The sequence below is a fragment of the Tupaia chinensis genome, unplaced genomic scaffold, assembly GCF_000334495.1.
Source record: "Tupaia chinensis unplaced genomic scaffold, TupChi_1.0 Scaffold000503_1, whole genome shotgun sequence".
NCBI classification, from domain to species: Eukaryota; Metazoa; Chordata; class Mammalia; order Scandentia; family Tupaiidae; genus Tupaia; species Tupaia belangeri.
In genome coordinates this window covers 1,388,625-1,411,531 of record NW_006160015.1, presented here as the reverse complement: position 1 = coordinate 1,411,531, position 22,907 = coordinate 1,388,625, and the positions used below count along the sequence as shown (strand labels likewise).

Below are 22,907 nucleotides of genomic sequence, written 5' to 3'. Positions count from 1 at the left end.
TCATCGTTGATTTCGTGATAACATGATAACATTACTTAACATTGATTCATGATAACATTACATAACATATTGCTTATGTTTTCTCTCCTGTCGAAACTTCTCTAAAGCTCCAAGAATATGTAGGTACTTGTAAGGGGCAATGTTGGAGATGCTGGCTTCCCTTCCTTTGCCTGAGCTAAGCTGTAACATCCAGACATTTCCCGATGGGTCAGGAAAGCATTTGGATATAATCAAGAATCTGTTAAAAATCAGTTTATGTTTGCCAAAAGCTTAGAGATATGATCTGAAAGAATCGTTCACTCTTGTTTCCTAAACTCCTCTCATACTCCCACTGGTGTGATTTCATGTTCAAAACAATTAGTCTTGAAGTGCCAAGAGAAGAGTTTTTGGAAATTTTATGAAATCAAAGCCAATCACTTATGATGTTTGTGTCTTTTTTTTTTTTTTTGAGAGGTTGTTGCTATAGGGCACGTGCACTCGCCAGACAGAGAGAGACAGAGAGACAGAAAGCAAGAAATCACCCCCCAGGGGGTATGACCACACTGCAATCCCTTCTCCTCCATTCTCCTCTCAGGATCTTGGGCATGCACCCATACGCGCCTAGCGTGAGTTGTAAGCCACCGGGTCCGGGACGCGAACTGCGGTCGACTACATGGGAGTCCAGCTACATAGCCATTATGCTAACTGCTGGTCCCAAAGCCAATCACTTATGTAACTGATTATTATGAAGAAGGAATGCCCCTTCTTTGAGAGAAAGAGAGAGAGAGTTGTATGTATAAGTGCATCTAGAACTCTTTTAGCAGCTGAATTAAATTTTTTTAAAATTTTGTTATAGGGCATGTAGGTTCACTGGGGAGACGGGGAGAGGGAGGAGAGGGGAGAGAGAGAGAGAGAGAAAGCACCCCCCAGGAGGGATGGCCAAGCCACAATACCTTCTCCTCCATTTTCCTCTTGAGATTTTGGGCACGCACACACACACACCTGCGTGGTTTTTCAAGTTACCGGATCCAGGATTTAACAGCTCCATCAGTTATGTGGGATCCAGCCCACCTTAACTACCCTATCACGGCTGGCCCAAAGCTTTAATCTCTACCTTTTCTATAAGGATTCGTAAAATATTGACACAGGGTGATTTGTTTTGCTTTCAGAAATAATCCATTGTCTGAAATTACTTAAGTTTGCAAAATGCCTTCAGACAGAGGGTTCTTACCCCAGCATTTGGGACCACAGTTGAGCACTGAGAGATGACCAAAACATTCTTGATGTGTAAAAAAGCACCTCTTTATACTTGTTAAAAAACCTTAGGCCAAGAAAGGTGAAGAAACTGACCTAACTCTTGCAAAGCTATGCTCGTGCCAGGACTTCAACATCTCAACTCCTAGTGCCAATGACTGTTTGAAATGTCACTGAGGTTCTAAAGTGGATTCATTCCTCCTCTTTACTTCTTAAGGGCATGTAGCCTGTAAGACAAAACTGTAAGCTATCAAATATTTGACCCACAGAAATGCTGAAAGTCATCTTCAGTGCACAACTCACTTCTACGGAAGTGGATGAGGTGTTTGACGGTTCCATTTCCTTGACTGGTACAGGAACGAGGGCCTGAACCACGCAGAGTCTCGTAGCATGAATCACACCTTCCAAAGAACCAATGCACCGTTTCCTCCTCATGTCCTCACATACTGGAAACAAACTCCACCATAAATAATCTATTCCAAATTATACTTCATAAAACAAGTATAGATATCCTAAAAATAGCAACTACAAGGTTAAAAGGCTCAAATTGTATCTCAGCACTATCAGTTACCACTGTTCTTGGGTGTTGCTTGGAGGCGTACAAATGCATTCCTGAAACTATCCTTTGTTCTTTCCGGTCAACAACATTTATACATCACACTTATAATGTGTCTGGCCCTGGGTTCTAGGGGTTTAGGAATAAAACAGTAAGATCCAAGAGAATAAGCAGCACAGGATAACAGACAACAGAGAGTGAACACATAATTACCTACATCAGTACTACCATTTCGATATGTTCTACCAAACGTTGATAAGAACACTTTGTAAACTTCACATAAAATAAAATGTCACAGTGTTGTAAATATTCAGATGTCTTCATGGCAAAACCATGCTCATAACAAAGGAGTGAGGATAAAATAGGAACAGAGTATGAAAACTCCAGTCTTAAATGAAAATTTAAGTTCTCCCCCTGGTCTCATATAAGAGTGTCAAAATCACATCTTTGAGGTGAAAACACTTGGCCTTAGAGCACGACAGGATGGACTTTCAATGTTGCAAATCCCCACTGCCTTCCAATTAGAATGAGAACATGGTGCTCCATACATACTGGGCTCTCAGTAATATAATGACGGTACTCATTCACGTTGAAAATGGACGAGAAACACCATCCCATTTCGCCTTGAAATGGTTGCCCAGGAACATTGAACTATCTCATACAGTACTTTGATAGATTTCCAACAGTCACAAAAGAACAACAATGTTGAACTAACAGGAAGAGCAAAACTTCTAGCTGAAAACATCTCAGTTACTAACAATTGCACGTCCCATAGTGCAGTGCGAATTTATCAACAAGTTATCAAGTGTACTAAAACCAGACAGCAGGGTCTGCAAGCTAGCAACAGCCTCAGCACAGAGTTGAACCAATAGTCCTAGGAGTCAGGGACGTAACAACACAGCCACTGCCGTCAGACTGAAGTGGAGAACTTACATCCTATTCTCTCCCGCTGTCTCACACACACAAATAAAGGGACTTCAAAAAGCTTGTGGGAAATGAATATCATTTTTTAAAAGATGCATGGATTTCAACATCTTTTTTTCACCAACATAACTTGCACTTTCATTTTACTGTCCATAAACTGTCTGAAGTACCCACATATGTGTGCTTTGTGTTTACGACTTTCTAGTAGTGAATATAGTACTTGATTATAAGGATAACATTTTATTTAATTGGTGTATACTGAATAAATAATAAAACACAATTAAATAAAATGTCATCCTTATAGTTTCCTGAAATACTACATGATTATCACTCTGAACAGGACAGAACCTTCCTGAATTTGATCTTTTTTATCATTTTATAGGACAACCATAAACACACTTCTTTTTCTGGTATTACGGTTGTATTTCCATGTATGATTTACTATGGAGAAACATCATGAATAAAAAGTGATCAGAACATTGTAACAGATTAACAATGTACACCAAAATGGTGCAATATTTACCAGCTCTGGACTGCTGCTACAATAATCGCATTCGTAGAGATTACTAACAAAATAACAATAGCAATCAAATATATGTAACTATGTAACTATTTAAACACGTAACAAGGGCTTTTATGATACTATTAGCAGTAAATGAACAACTCCCATAAAATATGACTTAATATCACCCCTGATAAGAGTTTAAGTACATATAACCATTGTTACATGAAAAAACATTATTTTCAATGTGTGACAACCCGACAGGATTTAATTACCACACCTATTTCAAACTATTAGCTGTTTCATTCAAACCTGAAAAAATAATATTTATGTAGCTATTGAGAATCATTATGATTGATGCAATCTTTTGTGCTATTCCCTTTACAGTCACTTGCATTTGTTATTATGAACAAGGAAAAATGAAAGGGGAAATGTGTGTTTTTGTTTTGCAACAAAGCTTTTCTGATGATGACTAACTTCTTCCTTTGAACACAAAAAGCCTCTTAAACTGACTAATGTACATATAAATATGTTCTTAACAATGTGCACTAAGGAAGGAGAGGGGGGAGAAAGCCCTGCAGGACTTGAGCCAGAATTAAAGGCAACCACGGCAAAACGGGTACATGAAAGCTGTCAGGGTAGTTGTTATTCTTATTCTCAATTTCTTACAGCTCATCTGCTCTCAAGGAAGAAAAACCCTAGTTTCTTTTAACCATATCCACAACAGATCTCACTTGAAAGGAAACACAGCCAGTGATTTGGCATGAATGGGCATATTACCAATTTTCCAGCATCACTACTGAATATTTATGTCGGTGACGAATGATGACACTGGTGAAATATTTTAACGCGAAGCCTTGCCTTGTAAATCGTCTGAATGATGCTGTGTCAAAACAACACCTACCATAAATCAGAGGTCTTAAGACCAGTATTTCTTGTTTAAACATGCTACCTGCTCAGCAGAATCACTTGTGTGAACAGGCATAGATTAATGTGTGCTAAGCAGAGCCATCTTACCTCCTAACTTATAGAGCTATAATTTAACAGGCCTATTATTGTCGAGGTAATTTTGACAGTGCTGAAATATTATACTTGTTAAAAATATGCACTTAGCACTAACTCCAGTGGTCACTGGAACTGAACAGAGAGACAGGTAGGGATCCCTACAATCCAGTTTCTACTTTATGGCTGACTATTTTTCTGGCAAGGCAGTGGCACACTGACAAGTGGCTTTGTAAAGAGGAGCGCACGGCAGTCTCACACCATGTCGCCATCACTTTACTTTCTACTTCTCCGTGAGGTGTTTAGCAACTTGTGATGAATTCGGAGAAGTGGCGTCCCAGATCCCTGAACTATCACCAACCTCCCCTTCACGCCCCCTGTCCGCGTCTGTATGAGATGCACTTCCTAATCCAGGGCAGGGCGGATGGTGAAACCACCTTCAGAGCCCACTTTCCCACTCCCTCCAGCTGAGAATCTTAATCACGAGGACAACACTGGATTTTTGATGGGGGAGGATATGAGAATATCTGTCTTAAGAGCGAGTGCTACAATTCATGTTCTAAGCCTCAAGGACTACAAGGGCCTTCCACCAGAAATGAAGCAACTCAGGTTCTTTTCCCTAGTGTTTTTGCTCTCGTTTAACTTAAATCATAAAGACAAAATCATGACTTTTTTTTTTAACACCATGGAATGCATACATGAGCACATATGCGCCCACATACACGCTCACACAAACGTGAAGGAAAATGAGTTGTACAAATGAACGTATTGGCCATACCCCAGTACTGACTTCACACTTCCCTGAGAAGGAACAGACACATCCACTGACACCAGTAGCTTCCTTTCTTCAAGCCAAACTAACAAACTGAAAGCAAATAAACAAATATTTATCTGGAATGCACGAGAGTCAGCACCCTCAGCCAAATGTTATGTCAATGTCATCGGGCGTGAGAGAAAAAGGACAATGAACCCCTCATCCTGCCTCGAAAATGAAGACTAAAACGTGTCTGCTAACTCCGATGGCCTGCAAGAAAACTGAAGAAAGTGTGTGCTTGTCTTTCTCTCTATACTTGCATTTAGAGAGGAAGAAAAAAAAAATAGATCAAACGAGAGTGAATATGAAATGTTATGGAATGTGCACATTATGGGAAAAAAAACTATGCATCGATTATATTTTTTTTGCACCAAAACAAACTTGTACTGTAAATCCATTTTTCTACAAACTGTTTAAAGTCCGTCTAAGTGCCTGTCACCTACCCTCTATGAATTAAAATACATCCAGTCAAGATGTTAGTGTCTGCCTCTTGCAGTTACTACTTCAGACAGCGTTAATCAGAGCATCCAAAAACCTCATTTGAAATGGTGAGGTACTCCAGGACAGCACTGTGAATATTTCTTTCACAGAGTTTAATGTTTCGAACATAACAAACCATGAAAATGCTTTTAAAAATCCACATCAACACGTATCAAAATACAAAGACCCAAGCTATAAGAACGGAATTTCCAAGAACGCTTTAAAATAAAAACCAGGTTTTGCAAAGAGGTGCGCGTACTTGCATCCCTGAAATACTGCAGGTGTTGCTGCCCTCTGGTGCCGGATGTCCAAAGCAGGCTGCGTTCTGCCCAGGCGAGGACACCGTTACCGTGCTTGACAATGAAAACAGAAATCGGCTCTGAATTCCTGAATGACTTGCTATTGAACTGGGATCCGTGTTACCTATTTATGAAGATTTGACAGAACTGACAGGGGGCTGAGAGAGAAGACACATTGGGATAGGAAGAGGCAGATGAAGGGGAATGGCATCGGGAGACATCTGCAAATGCATTATTCAAATCAGGTCCCCGGCAAAATGGAGAGGAGCTGCGGGAACGGCTGGCTATCCTAGGTTCCTTAACAGACATAATACCACTCCCAAAATACATCAAAGGAGGGAAGAATAAAAAATGGGAGTGAGTGAGAGGTAAAAAGAGGAGAAAAGAAAACCGGCTGTTGCCATGCCGAGGCTACTTAGATTGGTTCCAATTTTACCATTTATCAGGTGATGAAAAATGAGAAAAGAAATATAAGGTATCACATGGTTCGGTTGAAAAAGGCAGGACTTTTTTTTAATGTTTTTCTAAGCAAAAATGCATCATGACTTTTGTGACAACCCAGTATAAACAAATAAGTGAAGACCAACTTCACACAACTACATGTGGGTCTGAAATGGAGAGTCATTTAACGTTCCATAAGCTGGAGATGTGTGACCTTCTTAGAAATGAGTTTTGTGGAATGTGCAAAATGCAGTCAGACCAACTTCCACCATCTGGAAGAAGTGTGTACCTTGAAAGGTTTACCTCGCTCTTGCCCTTAAATCCAAAGAAGTGACCTTGTGCCTCTGGCTGGGTAACCATTGTTTCGAGACCCTGCAATGAAGGTTGGTTCTGAGAGTCAGTACCGGCATCTCCCATTGGGAATGATGGGGCAGAGGCTCTGGGAGGCAGCACGTGTGAGCTGGCAACACGCACAAATGAATGGCGCTTCCACATTCCAGGTCAGGGTCACCGGAAATATGCCAGCACAAGTGGGAACTGGAGATGCAGAAGGAAGGGAGTTCTGCTCAGATCTCCTTAACTCCAAGCCAGGCTCATGGCTGCCCCAGAACTAGCCCTGCAGGGAGGCCAGATCCGGTGTGCTCGACGTGGAGTTTCTGTACCAATCACCACCCCACCTCTAGCTGGAAACCACACACTGGCCAAGTCCTTTTTGTTCTCTGGGTTTTCTAAAACCTGAGAGTTGTGTCAGGATGCTGAGCTCACTGGAAACCCTTAGCAGCTCATGAGGCTCTCCTGAGAGCTTGCTCTGAACAACTAAGATTTGAGAAGAAAAAGACTCTCTCTGCTGAGAGCACTCTGTGTAATTCAGGAAGACATGACAATATGCTAAGCACTTAACAGAAGTGAACAATCGCGCATGCCTACCACACTATCCTAGACAGGAATTTTATTTGTTAATATTATATAACCATTAAATCAATGATATAACCTATGCGGCATACTTCGTAGTTTTCCCATTGTAAAAAGAACAAAAATTTTCCCAAAATAAACATTTTTTTTAAAAAAATGTAAAGTTTCTATTTAAATATTTCTGTATTTTGAGACCTTCAGATGGCATAATGGTTACATCGCTGGACTCCCACGTAGTCGACAGCGGTTTGAATCCCAGACCCAGTGTTGAGCGTGTACGTGTGTGTCCAAAATCCCAGGAAGAGAATGGAGGAGAAGGGACTGAGGCGATCCCCCCTGGGGGGGGTTGATTTCTCACTTTCAATCTCTCTGTCTCTCTGGCAAGCACTGTGCCCTACAGCAACAGCTCTCAAAAATAATTATATATTTTTGATAAATGTCTTTAAAATCCTACACCTAAGAAAACAAAAATGCCATAGTAATTATTCTGGGCAAACTAGGCCTATTTTTGGAGTACTAATCTGGAGTTCAATTTTGTGGAAAGAATATTCCTACTCAGAGACACAGGAAGAGGACGTGGATGAACGCTAGCATGCCGCTAAAAGATTAGCAACCCCCAGGGACTAGCAATTGGCGTAATGGCTATGTTGCTGGACTCCCAGGTAGTCAATTTTGGTTGAAGTCCTGGACCTGGTGGCTTAAGCTCGTGCCAGGTGGGTGTGCAAGTGTGCTCCAATATCCCGAGAGGAGAATGGAGGAGAAGGAATTGCGGCATGGCCATCCCCCTGGAGGGTGATTTATAACTTTCTGTCTCTGGCGAGTGCATGCGCCCTATAGCAAAAATCTCTGTAAATAAATAAATTAATAAAAATGAAAGATTAGCAACCTCCAATAATTAGACTGCGTCCAAATTCTTTAAGTAAGGATAAAGAAGCCCAAAGGTCTTGAACCAGAATAGATTGGCTAGCAGTAGCCAAGAGTATCCCAAGGTCAGGGAAAACAGAGACACAGCCCCCCTTAATGCTCCAAACGTTATGGCTGTAGTTTTCTAATCAGCAGGCATAGCAGGGTGACCTGATGGCCACAGGCACACGGAAGTCCTCCACTCACTTCCGCACCACAGTTAGCATCACACGGTACCCTGGTACGGCCTCTGCAGTTTATAATCCCTTGCACTGTGCAGGGCCTGGACAAAACCATATCGGGGAATAAATCCACACAGGATGATTTTCTGGACAGTCTTATTTCATCCTCAAGAGAATCGTGTAAAGCAGGAAGGGCAGGAGCTGTGATTTCCATCCCACAGGTGAGGAAAGTGCCAGCAGAGATACCACGGCATCAGAGTCACTAATATCATCAGGCCTCAACCATCTGAAGCACTGGGAATACATTAACCAGCTCGATTCTAACAATATAGCAACAAAGGAGGTAGGAATAGTATCCGTACTGTACATATAGCAACACTAAGCACTAGTGTAACTATAATAAGCACCTATTAGGATTACTAACTGGCACTGGGATTGAACCTAGGCAGTTGACTCAAGAGTCCACACTCGGATCCACAACATCCTGCTTTGAGATTTCCCTGTCCAGTTGGATTGATGTCTTTCAGCCTTGGTCCCATAGCTAGTCAATGGCCAGGCCAAGGCCACTTCCCTGCCCCTCCAGGGCTGTCAATTATTATCTGCACAAACGAAGCCACTCTGGGTCATACAGCAAATCCACCCAGCTGACCAGGATGGGGATACATGGCGATGACAAATGTATTATAGGTACTGAGGTCAAGGAGACCACCTTCCCAAAGGCACGACAGGTCAAAGGGCTTCCGGGTAGAAGCATTGACCAGTTGAAAATGTCAAGTTCACTCACAATGACAAACTAACTACTGAAACACGTCTATGACGGGTACCACAGAGCCTCACTATGCAACGACAAATCGGCTACCAAACTACCAAATCAGAAGGGGACAACTTCTGATCTTAGGTTCTAAACTATTCTTCATTACCATTTCAGGTAAATCTCACAGTCAGGGCACCTTCAAGAGCTCTGTGGTTCTAGAAGTGGACAGACCTCCCGACGAAGAAAACACAACACAGCCTGTGTCATGTGAGTGTTCAAGACAGGAGAGCCTTTCCCAAAGGCAGTACAGCCTAAAGCCATGTGAATACAACCAATGTTTTAGCATCTAGGCAACTACATGTAAACACGTTTGCATGGAATGTAGGGTGTTTCACATGCCACATGATCCTTAATGCAAAGTGAGCATCATTTAGTTCTCCACAAACACATAAATGAGAATAAAAGACTGAATGTCCGCTGTACTCAAGATTTTGTCTGGCAAGAGAAAACTATCAGTGAAGCTTTCTGTAGAAAATGAATCAGCATGCAGAGCGATTTTCTTCCAAGCATCACCTCCAGTTTCAAAGTCTGAAACGTAATCAGCGCCACGATATGTTAACAAGACATATTAACCGAGAAATTTGGTGTCTGACTTACCTATCGGGTTTCTATCAAAGAACAATACCGGAGCTTTCAGAATTGACTCAAACATTTTGTTGTGCAAAGTTTGCGAAGAATTAACAAGGACGTAGAACACCAACAGGGATCTGGCTATGCCGAAAAGGACCGTAGCTACGGTTAAACCTGAAATAAAGAAACATCACTCAGAGAAAACGGGATCTCTGCAGTTTCTTCAGCAATGCTAAAGCAAATCGGGCAGTTCCTAAAACGTTTCTTATTTTATTCCAGAAAGCATCTGGATTCAACAAAAATATAAAGCATTTACAAGCTACACTGGCAAAGAAGAATGAAAATGATTTATATTTCTCCCATTAATTGGAAACCACGGGAAAAATAATAAGGGGAAAACTACAATTTTACTCTCAGCTTTCTTAATTCAATTCTAAGGTCTATTTAAAAGTCAGAAGAAAGACTATCATAAAAAGCTCATCTTCCCTTCTCCATATTCCACACATTATTATTTACGACATGATCCATTAGCTAACATTGCGGTATGTTTCGATACCGACACGTGATATTAACAGGGAACACAGGAGAAATGATTTACCTTTTCCTTGTCGAAAATGCCGAAGTAGCTTTAAAGAATTTGAAAACACCATATTAAGTTGCACATGAAAAAAACTCTCAAATGGATGATTTGCAAGAAAATATGTACTTTTAACATCAGAGAACTCGTCTAAATTAGCAAATACATCTCCCACTAAGTGTTTCTTGTAAACATAATAGCATTTTTAAATAAACATAAATTAAATGATATATTTATTAAAACATGAATGAGTACCCACTAGGCAAGAGTTTTCCTAACATCTCCGAATTCACAATAGTGACAGAGTGGGGATAAGCTCTATAATAAAAATTTCCCCTTCACACCAACACATCACCACTATCTAAGCTCTGAAAGCTGCTCAGATTCCTAAACACTATTAATAGGCATTTTTCTTTGCCCGCATCCTACTTGAATAAATAATAAAACTGCTTTCCATCCTCGTTGAGGTCTCACGTAGTCTACTAATTTGGAAGGTAAACAGCTAATGGATTTAGATTATTTAGCAAGTGATCAATGAAGGAAATGCCAAATTTCAATGAGCATGTTCTTACAAAGATAACTCACTCTATCTCCAAAGAAAGCTTGTCTGAGTGTTTCCTGTAGAAACATTTAAAATTTCAGATGCGGATTTCCTTTAAAAAGTATGCAATGCAACATGCATTCTAAGCCCTCTTGTGAACACAGACGCAGTGTTAATATTAGTCTGGCAGGCCAAATGTTAAATTAATCACACAGTTGGGGACGCGATAACATTGTGATCTCAAGGTAAGAAAGGAGGAGCCCTAATTCCCAGACACTGGATTTTTCCCTGCTTAGCATCCCTCTTAAGTAATTAGCGAAGCCCGAGAGATGAACAGTATGGTGAAGGGAGCTTTGCATACCTGTGAGGGACTAATGCTTTTATTTGGGGGGCCTGGCTGCCAGAGGATTTCATCCAAGTTCAATAAAAGCCAGGGTTTATTCAGACAGAATTGGAACAATCCAAACCACAGGGTGGGGATCCGTTTCTAATCCCCTTGCCCATCCATATAATGATATAAGATTTAGCTAAAGCAACCTATTAGAATAGACAATAGCCCCGTATTTCCAGTGGCTGATTTTCTGAATGCTCAATCCTGGTTTAACTTTCAAAATCCAGTACAGAGCAAATTAAGAGTCTTCATTCAACCTCTTTCTTCTAGTAGATTTTTAAAATAATTATTCTAATTAATTCACAGAGTAAATGCGACTCAGACTCCTAATCTGTTAAGACATTACTGAATTACTTCTGGAAGCCCTAGTTACTCATACAGACTCATTGTAAGCACCGCAGTCTTTCATATAATAGGCCGGATGATTAAACTTTACCTGAATAAATTCCTAAATACCAGCTAAGATCTAGCTTCTCGGTTGCATTTCCTTTCCCATTTACAGTGACATTCAGAGCACTTTGTTCATTTGCCCTATGGAAGAGGGGAGAGAGGGGGAAAAACCAGTAAGCTATAGATAGAATTTGGATAAATACAAAATGAACTTCCATTTGGGAGAAATGTTTTATGCTAGAAAATGATTCCCAGCTCCTACATAAAAATTCCATTTGAATCTTGACTTTCAGTTCTCAAGAGTGTCTATGAACAACTGCTGAGGCTCACACATGGGGTGAGAGACCATTGTGGTCACACTCCATCAGCAAGAAGTTCCATTTTTCTCCCGATAAACAAAGGGAGGGTTAGAGGAGAGGGGCCAAGAATGCCATCTCTCCCACTATCTGTGGGAAAGCGAGACTCTCATCACAGTGGTTGTATGGCAGTTCACATCAGACAAGAAATAACTCACCAGTACGAAAGCCACCAATCCTGAAGAACATAGGCAACCTATAAAAAGGGAGGAAAAATTAAACAGTGCCAAGACTTACCAACTGAGAATTCTCAATTACTAAAACTAGTCAAAGACTAAGGTGGATCTTAGAGCTCCATCTGTGCCACGCTCAACCTCCCGGAAAACAGGAGGTCAAAGAAATGCATTTTAAAACCATTAAAAGATACTCCCTTTTTTGTTTTCTGGGTGGGAGTAATGTATACCAACACCACTAAGAATCATTCATCGTGTTCCCAGTACATAGGGTATTTCAATACAGTGCAAAATGCAGTCATTAGAACATCAATAAGGCCACTAAGTGTCAACCCGAGGGTACAGAACAAAAATTTACCTGAGCTGCAGTGTTTAGCAGAATTAGGAAAATGATGACGAACCAATGAGCACCAGCTGTAAAGTAATTCCTGTAGGCCTTAAAACCAACTTTTCCTTCAGAACGGCTCTCCTCTGATTGTGTCACCTGTACATTCTCAGTCTGTGAAGATAGAGAGGGCAGTGAGAGACCGGACAGTACACCGAAATGTTTCAGAAGGTGGTATTACACTCCGTCGGCAAAGCCATGGGAAAACAGACACATCTCACGTGCTGCTGGTAAGGTGCAAAATAGCATATCTCCAATGGAGAAGGGTGTGGAAATATCTAACCACCTATACATGCACCCAGCCACACACCTCTAGGAGTCCACTAGAAAGGAGGAAGTATCATTTGTACACTGGTGTGGCTTTGCTTGAAGTATACCATCCTATTTCCACACATGCCTTCCATACCCCAATTCAAGTACAGAGGCAGAAGCTTGTTCCAAAATAATATACAAAACAACATGACACTAACGTGCATGCTAGATTATTTATATTACTCAGTAATATAACATAGAGCAGAATAGAGGGTCAAAATGGTAGTCAGATGGTAGTTAAGTAACTGAGTTTCAAACAGTGAGTTTGACTAATGAGAATCTGGAAGCAAGGAAGAGCACAAAATTCAAAACATCCTAAGATTCAGAAATTGATTTCTGACAGGGTGGACTATGAGAGACTAATGTAAGTATACTCACTCAGGCTTCCGGGTTTGGATAGTGAAGGTCAGATAACAAGGAATACCTCTACATATTTTTAAAAGAACACTAGTACATTTCTGCCTAAAGGACCTAGAATTAATTATATTGGGTTGTCAGAAAAGTCATGATGCATTTTTGCACATAAAAACATAAAAAACAATGCATGACTCTTCCCACAACCCAAAAGATTCACATGAGGTAAAGATGTACTTGGGTCCGTGCTGGCAACTGGGGAGTCAGAGATAAGTAAGACATGGTATCCAGTTTTTAAAGGTAAGAAAGGAAGTCAGAACTAAGTCGTAAGTGCCTAGTCTGTGCCAGGGATCATTTGGCCTTTGTACATGCTACTGCTGGCCTAACACACGTCACCTGACAAGAGATCAAAATCATACCATCAGATACGTGTATTGTCAGAACACTCCAACCTATGGGAAAAATGGCTGACAACAGCGCTGAGTCTAAAGGGTCTTCAGATTAAGCTTTCTAATGCAAAAGGACATACTGGGACCCACCTGAGCAAGTATAATTTCTCTAAATAAATTAGAGGTCCAAAATAACCCTACATACACCTCTGTACTTCTGTAATGGAGACCCATTACTGACCTCCATACTTCTGAGCCTGCACCCAATGAGTAACGGCACCAAGCATGCTCCCACCATCGTATTTTCATTCGACCAGTTCCACTGAATGAGGTTTAGACACACAGAATCTACTTTGAGACAAATGAAGATACCACAGGAAGACGGATGATCCTTGAGGCCGCTAACAGACAACAGTACATGTCACAACATGTCAGGAACTCACTTCCTGACCATCCGGGGCACCATCTTTCAAGGAGGGTCTAGAAGACTGTTGAGACCAAACTGAAGACTCCGAGAATGTACGATTCCTCAGCGTGGGGGTTCCTGGAACCGTAGGTTGTTCAGATTCCTCATTTTCCTTCTTTAAAAGGGAACCAAAATCTACCCCAGATTTCAGAAATTCAGTGTAAGTGCCCTTCTGCACCATCTCACCCTAAAATAAAAAGAAGAATTCAAGAGAAATACATTTGTATGTGATAATACTCATTTAACCGGATACTAATCAAGAAGCGTCAAGTGGCCTTGAATGATGATTTCTTTTTTTAAGAAAATCATCATCAGGACTGGAATTCTGGTTGTCAAATCTAGCACAATTAGACTCGACATGTAACTGAACATTCTGTTCTCTTCCAAACCCTGTGTTAGGTGATGGAGGATGTGAAAGAGGCATAATCATTTGTTAAAAATGACAGCCAGTGCCATAGTCACCGTGGGCATTGAGGAAGCAAAACACATAAATGTTGGTGGGAATTAGCACAGTATTTTTTTTTTAGATGTCTGTGCCTTAGGGCACAAGCACTTGCCAGAGAGTCAGAGACAGTGAGAAGAAGAGTAAGAAATCACCACACAGGGGAGATGGCCATGCCACAGTCCCATCTCTTTCATTCTCCTCCCAGGATCTTGAGGATATGCACACACACACCCCCAGCGTGAGTTTCAAGCTATCATGTCTAGGACTTGAACCACAGTTGGCTATGTGGAGTCCAGCAATGTAACCACCACCCCATCAACAGCCCCATATTTTAGGGTTTTTTTGTTTTGTTTTTTTTGTTTGTTTGTTTTTGTTTTTGTTTTTGTTTACGTTTTGCTATAGTGTGTGTGTGCTTACCTGGGGGAGAGGGGCAGCAAGAAGACAGCTATGCCATAATCCCTACTCCTCCATTCTCCTCTTGGAATTTCAACCACATACCCATGCCCAGTGTGCTTTTTAAGCATACCGGGTACAGGGCTTGAACCACACAGTCAGCAATGTGGGAACTAGCTGCATTAACCACCATACTACTGGCTAGCCCAGTAGTCTTTCTGGACAACATGGTTGCTATGGCTTGAATGTGTCCCTCAGAGTTCATACACTGGAAACTCCAATGCAGTTGTGTTGGGAGGTGGGGTCTAAAGGGGAGTGTTGAGGTCATGTGGGCTCCACCCTCATCAATGGATTCAGGCCAATTAAAAAGGCCTTAAGGCTATGAGTTCAATCCCTTGCCTCTTGCTGTTCTCCCTGCCTTCCACCATGGGATGATGGAGCACTAAGGTCAGTCTCAAATGCCAATGGCCCCTCAATCTTGGACTTCCCAGTCTCTGGAACTGTAAAAACCAAATCTCTGTTCTTTATAAATAAATATAATAAATCCAGTGTTAAGTATTCTAATACTACAGCACAAAACAATGAACACAGAGATAAGCCTTGTATAATGAGATAAAATTAAAAGAACACAGGAAATTGCAGAGGACTTTCCAAGATAGAAATCGTAGATAGATGGGGAAGTGGACAGAAGTGCATCTGCACAGGTATGAATCCCTACCAAGCCGCAGCTGGTCATGTGCCACTGGTCCTGCAGAGACAACACATGCAGGAACTAGCCTCGGACAGAGACCCCCTGCGCTGAGTCCTCACAGGCTTTACTCTAAGCTGCCCTGCAAACTCGAGAAGTTCTTAACTGAAAATTAAACCTTCCACGTGAACGGTTACGTAAAACAGTGTGCAGATGTTTCCACTATTTCTTCATCCATTAAACAAAACCCACCTGGTCTATGCAATAGTTATAATTTCGTGACTTTGAGGAAGGAAATTTACAAACTTTAGCATAACAAGGCTTAGAATACACTAGTGATTTATTTTTATTTTTATTTTTTTTTTTTGCTATAGGGGATATGTGCTCACTCAAGACACAGACAGAAAGAAAGAGCAAGTGAGAAAGCACTCTGGGGACAAGGCCACGCTTCAATCCCCTCTCCTTTTGAGGATTTTAAGCATCTACCCACATGTGCCTGGCATTTTTTTTTCAAGCCTCTGAATCCAGGACTCAAACTATAAAATCAGCTATGGACAATCCATACACCTCAACCTCCACACTACCTGCTGGCCCAATAGTGGCATTTCTACAAATCCTTTGAATTTGTCCCTAAAGGCATGAATTCCAGCTCAGAGAGAGGGACATGAAATTCCTGAAGAAGGGAGTTTCCCATGAAGCCCAAAGGGACTGTCCTTCCGGAAGATCCCTCTTCAACGTATCTGAGCACAAGTTCAGTAGACTTCTAGAAATTACTTACGTCTTTTAGTATCAGAATTTGACTTGCAGCTTTCAGATACTGCAACTGATGAGTCACTAAGATTGTGATCTTGTCGTGCAAGGTTTGGCAAATACACCTGTAAGGGTAAGAGGTACACTAAGACCAAACACATGACTGGGGTAGCGCCACACTGAAAAACATCTTCTTACGTCATAATGAGACAAACACACGCAGTGGCATTCAAAGATACGTAGCTTAAATACAAATATAAATCAATGAAGCACCTAGGTCCTCAAATTCTCTAGCAAACTTGAGCCCTGCTTTGCTAAGAAATTCTAAAAAGCAGTCCAGTGACTGCCAATAGTTTTTTTCACCAAAAACAAAGCATAACAATTACATATTTCACAGTGAAAAGACAACAGAACAGTGCCAAGATTCCAAACCTTGACAATTAAAATATTCTCTTATTGCCGGGTAGGACTGGGGTGGGGGGAGAGATCAATGTTATATAAAAACATGAATATTTTTCTAAGACAGTTTCCCAGGTGATTATTTATAATGATAACTCAAAAGTGAAAAAAGAAAATCTTAGCTTCTTGGTGAACTCTGCCAGAATATATTTTCTAGACTCTTCTCAAATAATAATAGAGCAGCTGCTACAATTGAATCCTTTAGTCTCCACCATCCTCTAAGTTCCACCTGGAAGCCAATCTCCCACTCTCCCTCCCTCCCTCCCTCTCTCTCTCCATCCTTTCCTTTTATAAAAAAATTTGCTACAGGGGCCAGCAATTTACATGGTGGTAAACGTACTGGATTCCCACATAGTCAACCATGGTTCAAGTCCCAGAACTGTTGCCCTGAAAATAAAAACAAGGGACCAACAGATGGTGTAACAGTTACATTGCTGGACTGCTACATGGCTGACCATGGTTCGAGTCCCAGACCTGTAGGCTTAAAATTCACACTGGGGACACGTGCATGTGTACACAAAATCCCAAGAGGAGAATCGAGGAGAAAGGACTGTGGCATGGACATCCTCCTGGGAAGGTGATTTCTTGATTTCTATCTCTCTGTCTCCCTCTGACTCTCCAGCAAGCACACATGCTCTATAGCAAAAATCTCTCATACATACAAACATAACTGTCAAAAAGAAAAATTGCTACAGGGTGTGTGTACTTGCCAGAGACTAAAGGTAGGGGTGGGGGGCTGAGAAAGATGTATGCCAACAGATGGGTTGGCCACACTGCCATCCATTCTCCTCTTGAGATTCGGGTACACACTCGGCATGTTTTTCAAGCTGCTGGGTCTGGGACTCAAACCACACAGTCACGTGGGATCCAGTTGCCTTAACCTCCACGCCACCTGCTGGCGTGCAAATCTTCTTGCATTAGGACCAAAAACTTCCAAGGACAAAAATGAAAGAACAGAATCAAAACAGTCTAAGTCTGAGTAGAAAGCTATTCAATGGCTCAAAGTTGAGATCTCTTCAATATTCAAACTTGTGCTGTTTATATGGTAACCCCTCAAAGTGCTCCTACATTGTAATACAGACATCAAGGAGTTTAGTCCAGTCTCCACCTCACATATTCTACCACCTCAGGGAGGGGCACTGCTTTGTACAGGGCTCAGGACCATGGCAGGGCTCCTGGCATGTACTCTGAGTCCTAAGCCCACGCAAAAAACAAATATTAGGCCTCTGCGAACCTCTGTCGCGTAACCTCAATTCCTTTTTTTTTTTTTTTTTTTGGAGAGATTTTCACTGTAGGGCGCGTGCGCTCGCCAGACAGACAGAGAGAGACATAGAGACAGAAAGCGAGAAATCACCCCCCAGGGGGGATGGTCACGCCGCAATCCCTTCTCCTCCATTCTCCTCTCGGGATCTTGGGCACGCACGCACACGCGCCCGGTGTGAGTTTTAAGCCACCGGGTCCGGGACACGAACCGCGGTCGACTACGTGGGAGTCCAGCGACATAGCCATTACGCTAACTGCTGGTTCCCGAACCTCAATTACTTTTCAACTCAAAAATAAAGTTTGTGTCCACTCACAGGAGTGTGCTGAACACAAGACAAGACCATGAATCTCTGGCAGGGAACTGACATGCCATTCATGTTACCTTTACCCCCTACTCTTCCCCTCCACCGACACCAGCCATTTGCTTTCAGAAATTCTGAGCTAAAAGTCCCAGGGACACTCTTGCGACCAGGCCTATGACGGGAACCAAGACTGTAGATTATGTACCATCATTCATGCTTTAAGTCCAAAAAGATTAACGCTTCCCATCTGACATGTCTTAGTTAGGCTTATTTCATACCTAAGTTTTCTGACCTACTAAAGCCCTATTTAGGCTTAGTACTAAATCTTTTAATGGGATTCTTCTTCCATAATTCAAAATCACCTGCTATCAATCTCCTTATATAAATATCTAAAGGGAAATGAGTAAAAATTTCCAATCTTCTCATAAATAGAAAAGAAGACCGATTGAGCAACGAGTCACTTCATTAGGAACCTACATAAGGACTCTGTGAAGAGCTGACGTACCGTGGCAGAAGTGACACAAAGAAGAAAAAGTCACTACCATCATTCATTCAGTTGACACTCGTTTGCTGAATACCTACCAAGTGCCAGGCACTGCACTAAGCATGGAGAATCCATCCACTAAGCAATGAACAACACCCTGTTCCATAAAGAGGAGACAAACAAGCCACACGAAGAAAAGGGACCACCTGGCTGAGCCATGAGCTATGAAGAAAAGGCAACTGCTAGCTTAGAGTGTCAGGAAAGGCCTCTCTGTGAGAACATGACATGTGAGGGAACCACTCCCAGAAGACCCAGCAGGTAGAGTGGCTCTGAGGCAGAACTATACTAGCAAAGGCACCTTCGTACACTCACAGTCTGTGGGGGAGGTAGGAGTTAAGGACAGACATTACGTCCCCTGGAGGAGCAGGAGGAGATGGCAGGCAGGAGGGATCTACATCCTTTATTTTCCTTCATGGCTCTCAGAAAGAAAGAACAACACCCTACAGACAGACACAGCACATGAAGAGCACCCCACCCAAGTCAGTGTGCTGGAAGGATCTAACGAGTTTGAGTGAGAAGAGCTGGAATGATAACTGGGGATCGCAGACAACCCTGCTTGCCATTCGATGACCTCAAACTATATCCTAAAGTCCAGGGGGGCCTGAAGGATTGAACAGGAAAGGTGAACAGTGTTGGGTCTATACGTTTGCATCCCCCCCCCCCAAATCTGTATATTGAAGCCTAATCACCAAAGTAGCGGGGGCCTTTCCATTGGAAAGGGGACCATCCTCATGAATGGGTGAGTGACCCTGTAAAAGGGTCTTGCCCTCCACCAAGGGAGGATGGAGCAACACGATGGCAGTCTAGGATCAAGACAGCGAGCCCTCAACAGACACTGAATCTACCAGCAAATTCATCCTGGATCTCTCAGATTCCAGGACTGTAAGAGATAAATTGCTGCTCTTTTTAAGTGACCCAGTTCATAGTATTTTATCACAGCAACCTGAATACCCTAAGACACCCAGGTACGCAACCGTGTGGGAAATCTGATTAGGACAGACCCAAGGAACTGATTAGGCAGGAAGCAGGGGCTGGAGAATTGGGGCTCCTAAATTACAGCAAAATTCAGGGTTTTCAGCAGATCAGACTGGCATCGGTTAATCTCTGTCTGTGAGAATCCACTAAATGGTAACAACATACTGTTGTAAAACTCGCAGACCTTAATAACCTTGGATATATATTCATGATTGAAGTAAAAGTGTTAATGGCAAACCGAAGTGTAATTCATTCACTTTTAATACAAAACACTTCACATTTCTAAGCTTCAACACAACCGCCATCTTTCGTAGCATATTGTTCAATCCAATTTTCTAACTCGTTGAGAACATTCTCCAGTTGCTGCTGAGTGATTTCCTAAATTGCATTCGTGCTCCCTGCCCTAAGTTTCCCCAAAGAATGTGGTTCTGATTAGCAAACAACAATTTTAACAAGCTTGCTTCTATCAAGTGTATATCCAAAGTCATTAAACCTTAAAGGTGCAAGAGGACTTTATAAATACCTCCAGTGTGAAAGAAAAACTTGAAGACACTTTTGTGAAATGCACACTGTCACTTATGGGTTAGAAAGCCTTCTGTCTTCCCTAGTGACCCTCCTGCAGGGTCCCACCAGGAATCCTTCCACGTGATGGTGAATTCATTGGGCCCCTGAGGCCACAAAAGGCCCTTCTTAGCCTAAGGGAGATTCTCAAGTCACATTCAAAAGCAAATGGGAAAATGCACACTTTTTTTTTCCTCCCTGGTTTTGCCATAGGGTGTGTGCACTCACCAGAGAGAGACAGGCAGAGGGAAAGTTCCAGATCAATCCCCAGGAAAGATGGCTATGCTGCAATCCCTTCTCCTCCATTCTCCTCCTGGGATTTTGGGCACACGTGTGCACATGCCCAGCATGATTTTTAAGCTGCTGGGTCTGGGACTCAAACTGTGGTCACCCCTGTGGAAGACCACCACCATGCCCACTGCTGGCCCCATCCTGCACACTTTTTAAATTGTGGTAAAATATGTATAACATAAAATTTACCATTTTGCCCAGTTTTAGGTGTCTAGTGCAGTGGTATTAAGTACACTCGCACCGATGTACAACCATCACCACCAGTCACCTCCAGAACACTTTTATTGCCCCAAATCAACATATCTTATAAGCGCACACAGGGAGAGCAATGGTCAGTGACCAGCCTATAGTCCCCACACAGGCTTAGTGGGTGATCTCGTGTCCCAGGGTCCAGGTCACAGAGACATGTTTCTCTCACACTGCTGCTTCGGCTCCAACTATTACGGGCTGAACTCTGTTCTCTCAAAATGAAGATGTCGAGGCCCTAAGCCCCAGTATATTAGAATTTGGAGGTAGGACCCTAAAAGAGGTAATTCAATAGAAATGAGGCCGAGAGGATGGGCCCTACCCCAGTCTCATAAGAAGAGGCTACCTAGGGAGCAGCAGATGAAATAATGCTTATGTTGCTGGACTCCCATGAAGTTGAACATGGTTCAAGTCCCAAACCCACTGTCTTAAAACACACTAGGCATGTGTGCATGCATGCCTGAGATCCTAAGAGGAGAATGGGGAGAGGATAGCGGCATGGCCACCGCCCTGAGGCGTGATTTCTCACTTTCTCTCTGTGTCTCTCTGTCTCTCCAACAACCACATGCATCTTGTAGCAAAAAATCTCTCTTTAAAAAAAAAATGAGGTTATCTGGGCACGAACACAAAGGGAGGAAAGATGACAAGAGGACACAATGAGAAAGCAGTTAGCGAGTCAGCAAGAGAGGCCATAGAAACAAAAGGATCAACTTGCTGGTAGATGAAAGTAAAGGATCAAAATGCTAACACCTTGATCTTGGACTTCCAGCCTCCAGAACTGTAATAAATGAATGTGTGTAGTTTAAGCCACCCAAGCTGGAGCTGAGTGTTACAATAGCAGAACTTTAGGGAGCCTTTCCAAATACCTTTCTCTCTATTTCCTTGGCATGAATGAGGAAGGCTTCCTCTCTTGCTGTTCTCTCACATGTATGTTTGTTCCTCTCTCTAAACTTCTGCCACTACTATTAATATTCCTTTTACGAAAAGGAGCTGAATTCTATTCTCAGCCTCCACAGACATTTCTAAGCCTGCAGGGTCACAGGCTACTACCCACCCAGCCCCTTTCAGCCCAGAGGGAGCTTTCTCATCTCAGCTGAATGCCTATAGCTACCCACTTATACCGATGCACTTCAGTGTACGATGAGGTCACATCCCATCCTAATTTGAGAATGTTAGGTTGAAAATGAACTTAATACACTAAACCTACAGGATGAACACTATGGTTTAGCATCGTACATCTTATATGTGTTCAGAACATGTACATTTGCCTAGACTAGGCCAGTATTATCTAAAATGCTGATTTTGTAATCAAGTATTGAGATATAATTTATTGATTACTGTACTGTAAGTGGGAAAACAGAGTGCAATCTTTATTATTTAAAGCCAAAGTTGTCCTCAGTTTTTTAAAAAACCTAAACCAAATGGCAGCCTGTATCACCGTAAAGTTGAAATATTGTGAGTCGAACTATTCTAAGTCAGGAATTGTCTCTATTTCCATCTAGCATCGGTCATCCTATACAGAAAACTCCTGAAGATTTCATTACATTGAAGTCTCCCCATATGTTTGTCTTGATAAATTCTGTGTAGAGACAAATTCCTGAAGGACAAGGATTAAGTTAGTCTCCCCCATGCTATCCAGTATGAGTCCTTAACTTCTCTGTGGCTTGCTGTCCTCCTTTGCAAACTAAGAGGTTTTGCACAGAAACACCTGTAAGAGCAACTACCTCGGTGTGGGCAGTTAACGGGCTCCCTGGCCCATACAACCTGGACAACAGGACAACAGAAAACAAATTCCAGAAACAGATACACACCAGATTCTAGATATCTAATTGCTTTTTTCAATTTTGTTTTTAATTTCTTATTTACATTGAATGACATACAATAGAGATGTCAAAGCACACATGGGGTGTGTCATAATCAAATCAAGGACGATACTACATACATCATTTTTAATAAACAAAGGTATATTTTTGTGTCCATTAAGTGCTTTTCCCTGAGCCCCTCCCACCCCCCCCCCACAAGTC

General features: G+C 42.0%; 1 protein-coding gene across 1 annotated transcript in view; it reads right to left on the bottom strand.

The window, feature by feature from the left end:
- The window catches only part of ABCC4 (ATP binding cassette subfamily C member 4 (PEL blood group)), a 212,260-nt gene that overhangs the window by 138,661 nt on the left and 50,692 nt on the right, over nucleotides 1-22,907 (bottom strand). The window contains exons 13-18 of the mRNA XM_014590934.2: nucleotides 16,271-16,367; nucleotides 13,944-14,153; nucleotides 12,419-12,559; nucleotides 12,046-12,083; nucleotides 11,578-11,672; nucleotides 9,660-9,806 (exon numbers count right to left, since the gene is read on the bottom strand). Of these exons, the coding sequence (XP_014446420.1) occupies nucleotides 9,660-9,806; nucleotides 11,578-11,672; nucleotides 12,046-12,083; nucleotides 12,419-12,559; nucleotides 13,944-14,153; nucleotides 16,271-16,367 (728 nt within the window). The remainder of the gene's footprint in view (nucleotides 1-9,659; nucleotides 9,807-11,577; nucleotides 11,673-12,045; nucleotides 12,084-12,418; nucleotides 12,560-13,943; nucleotides 14,154-16,270; nucleotides 16,368-22,907) is intronic.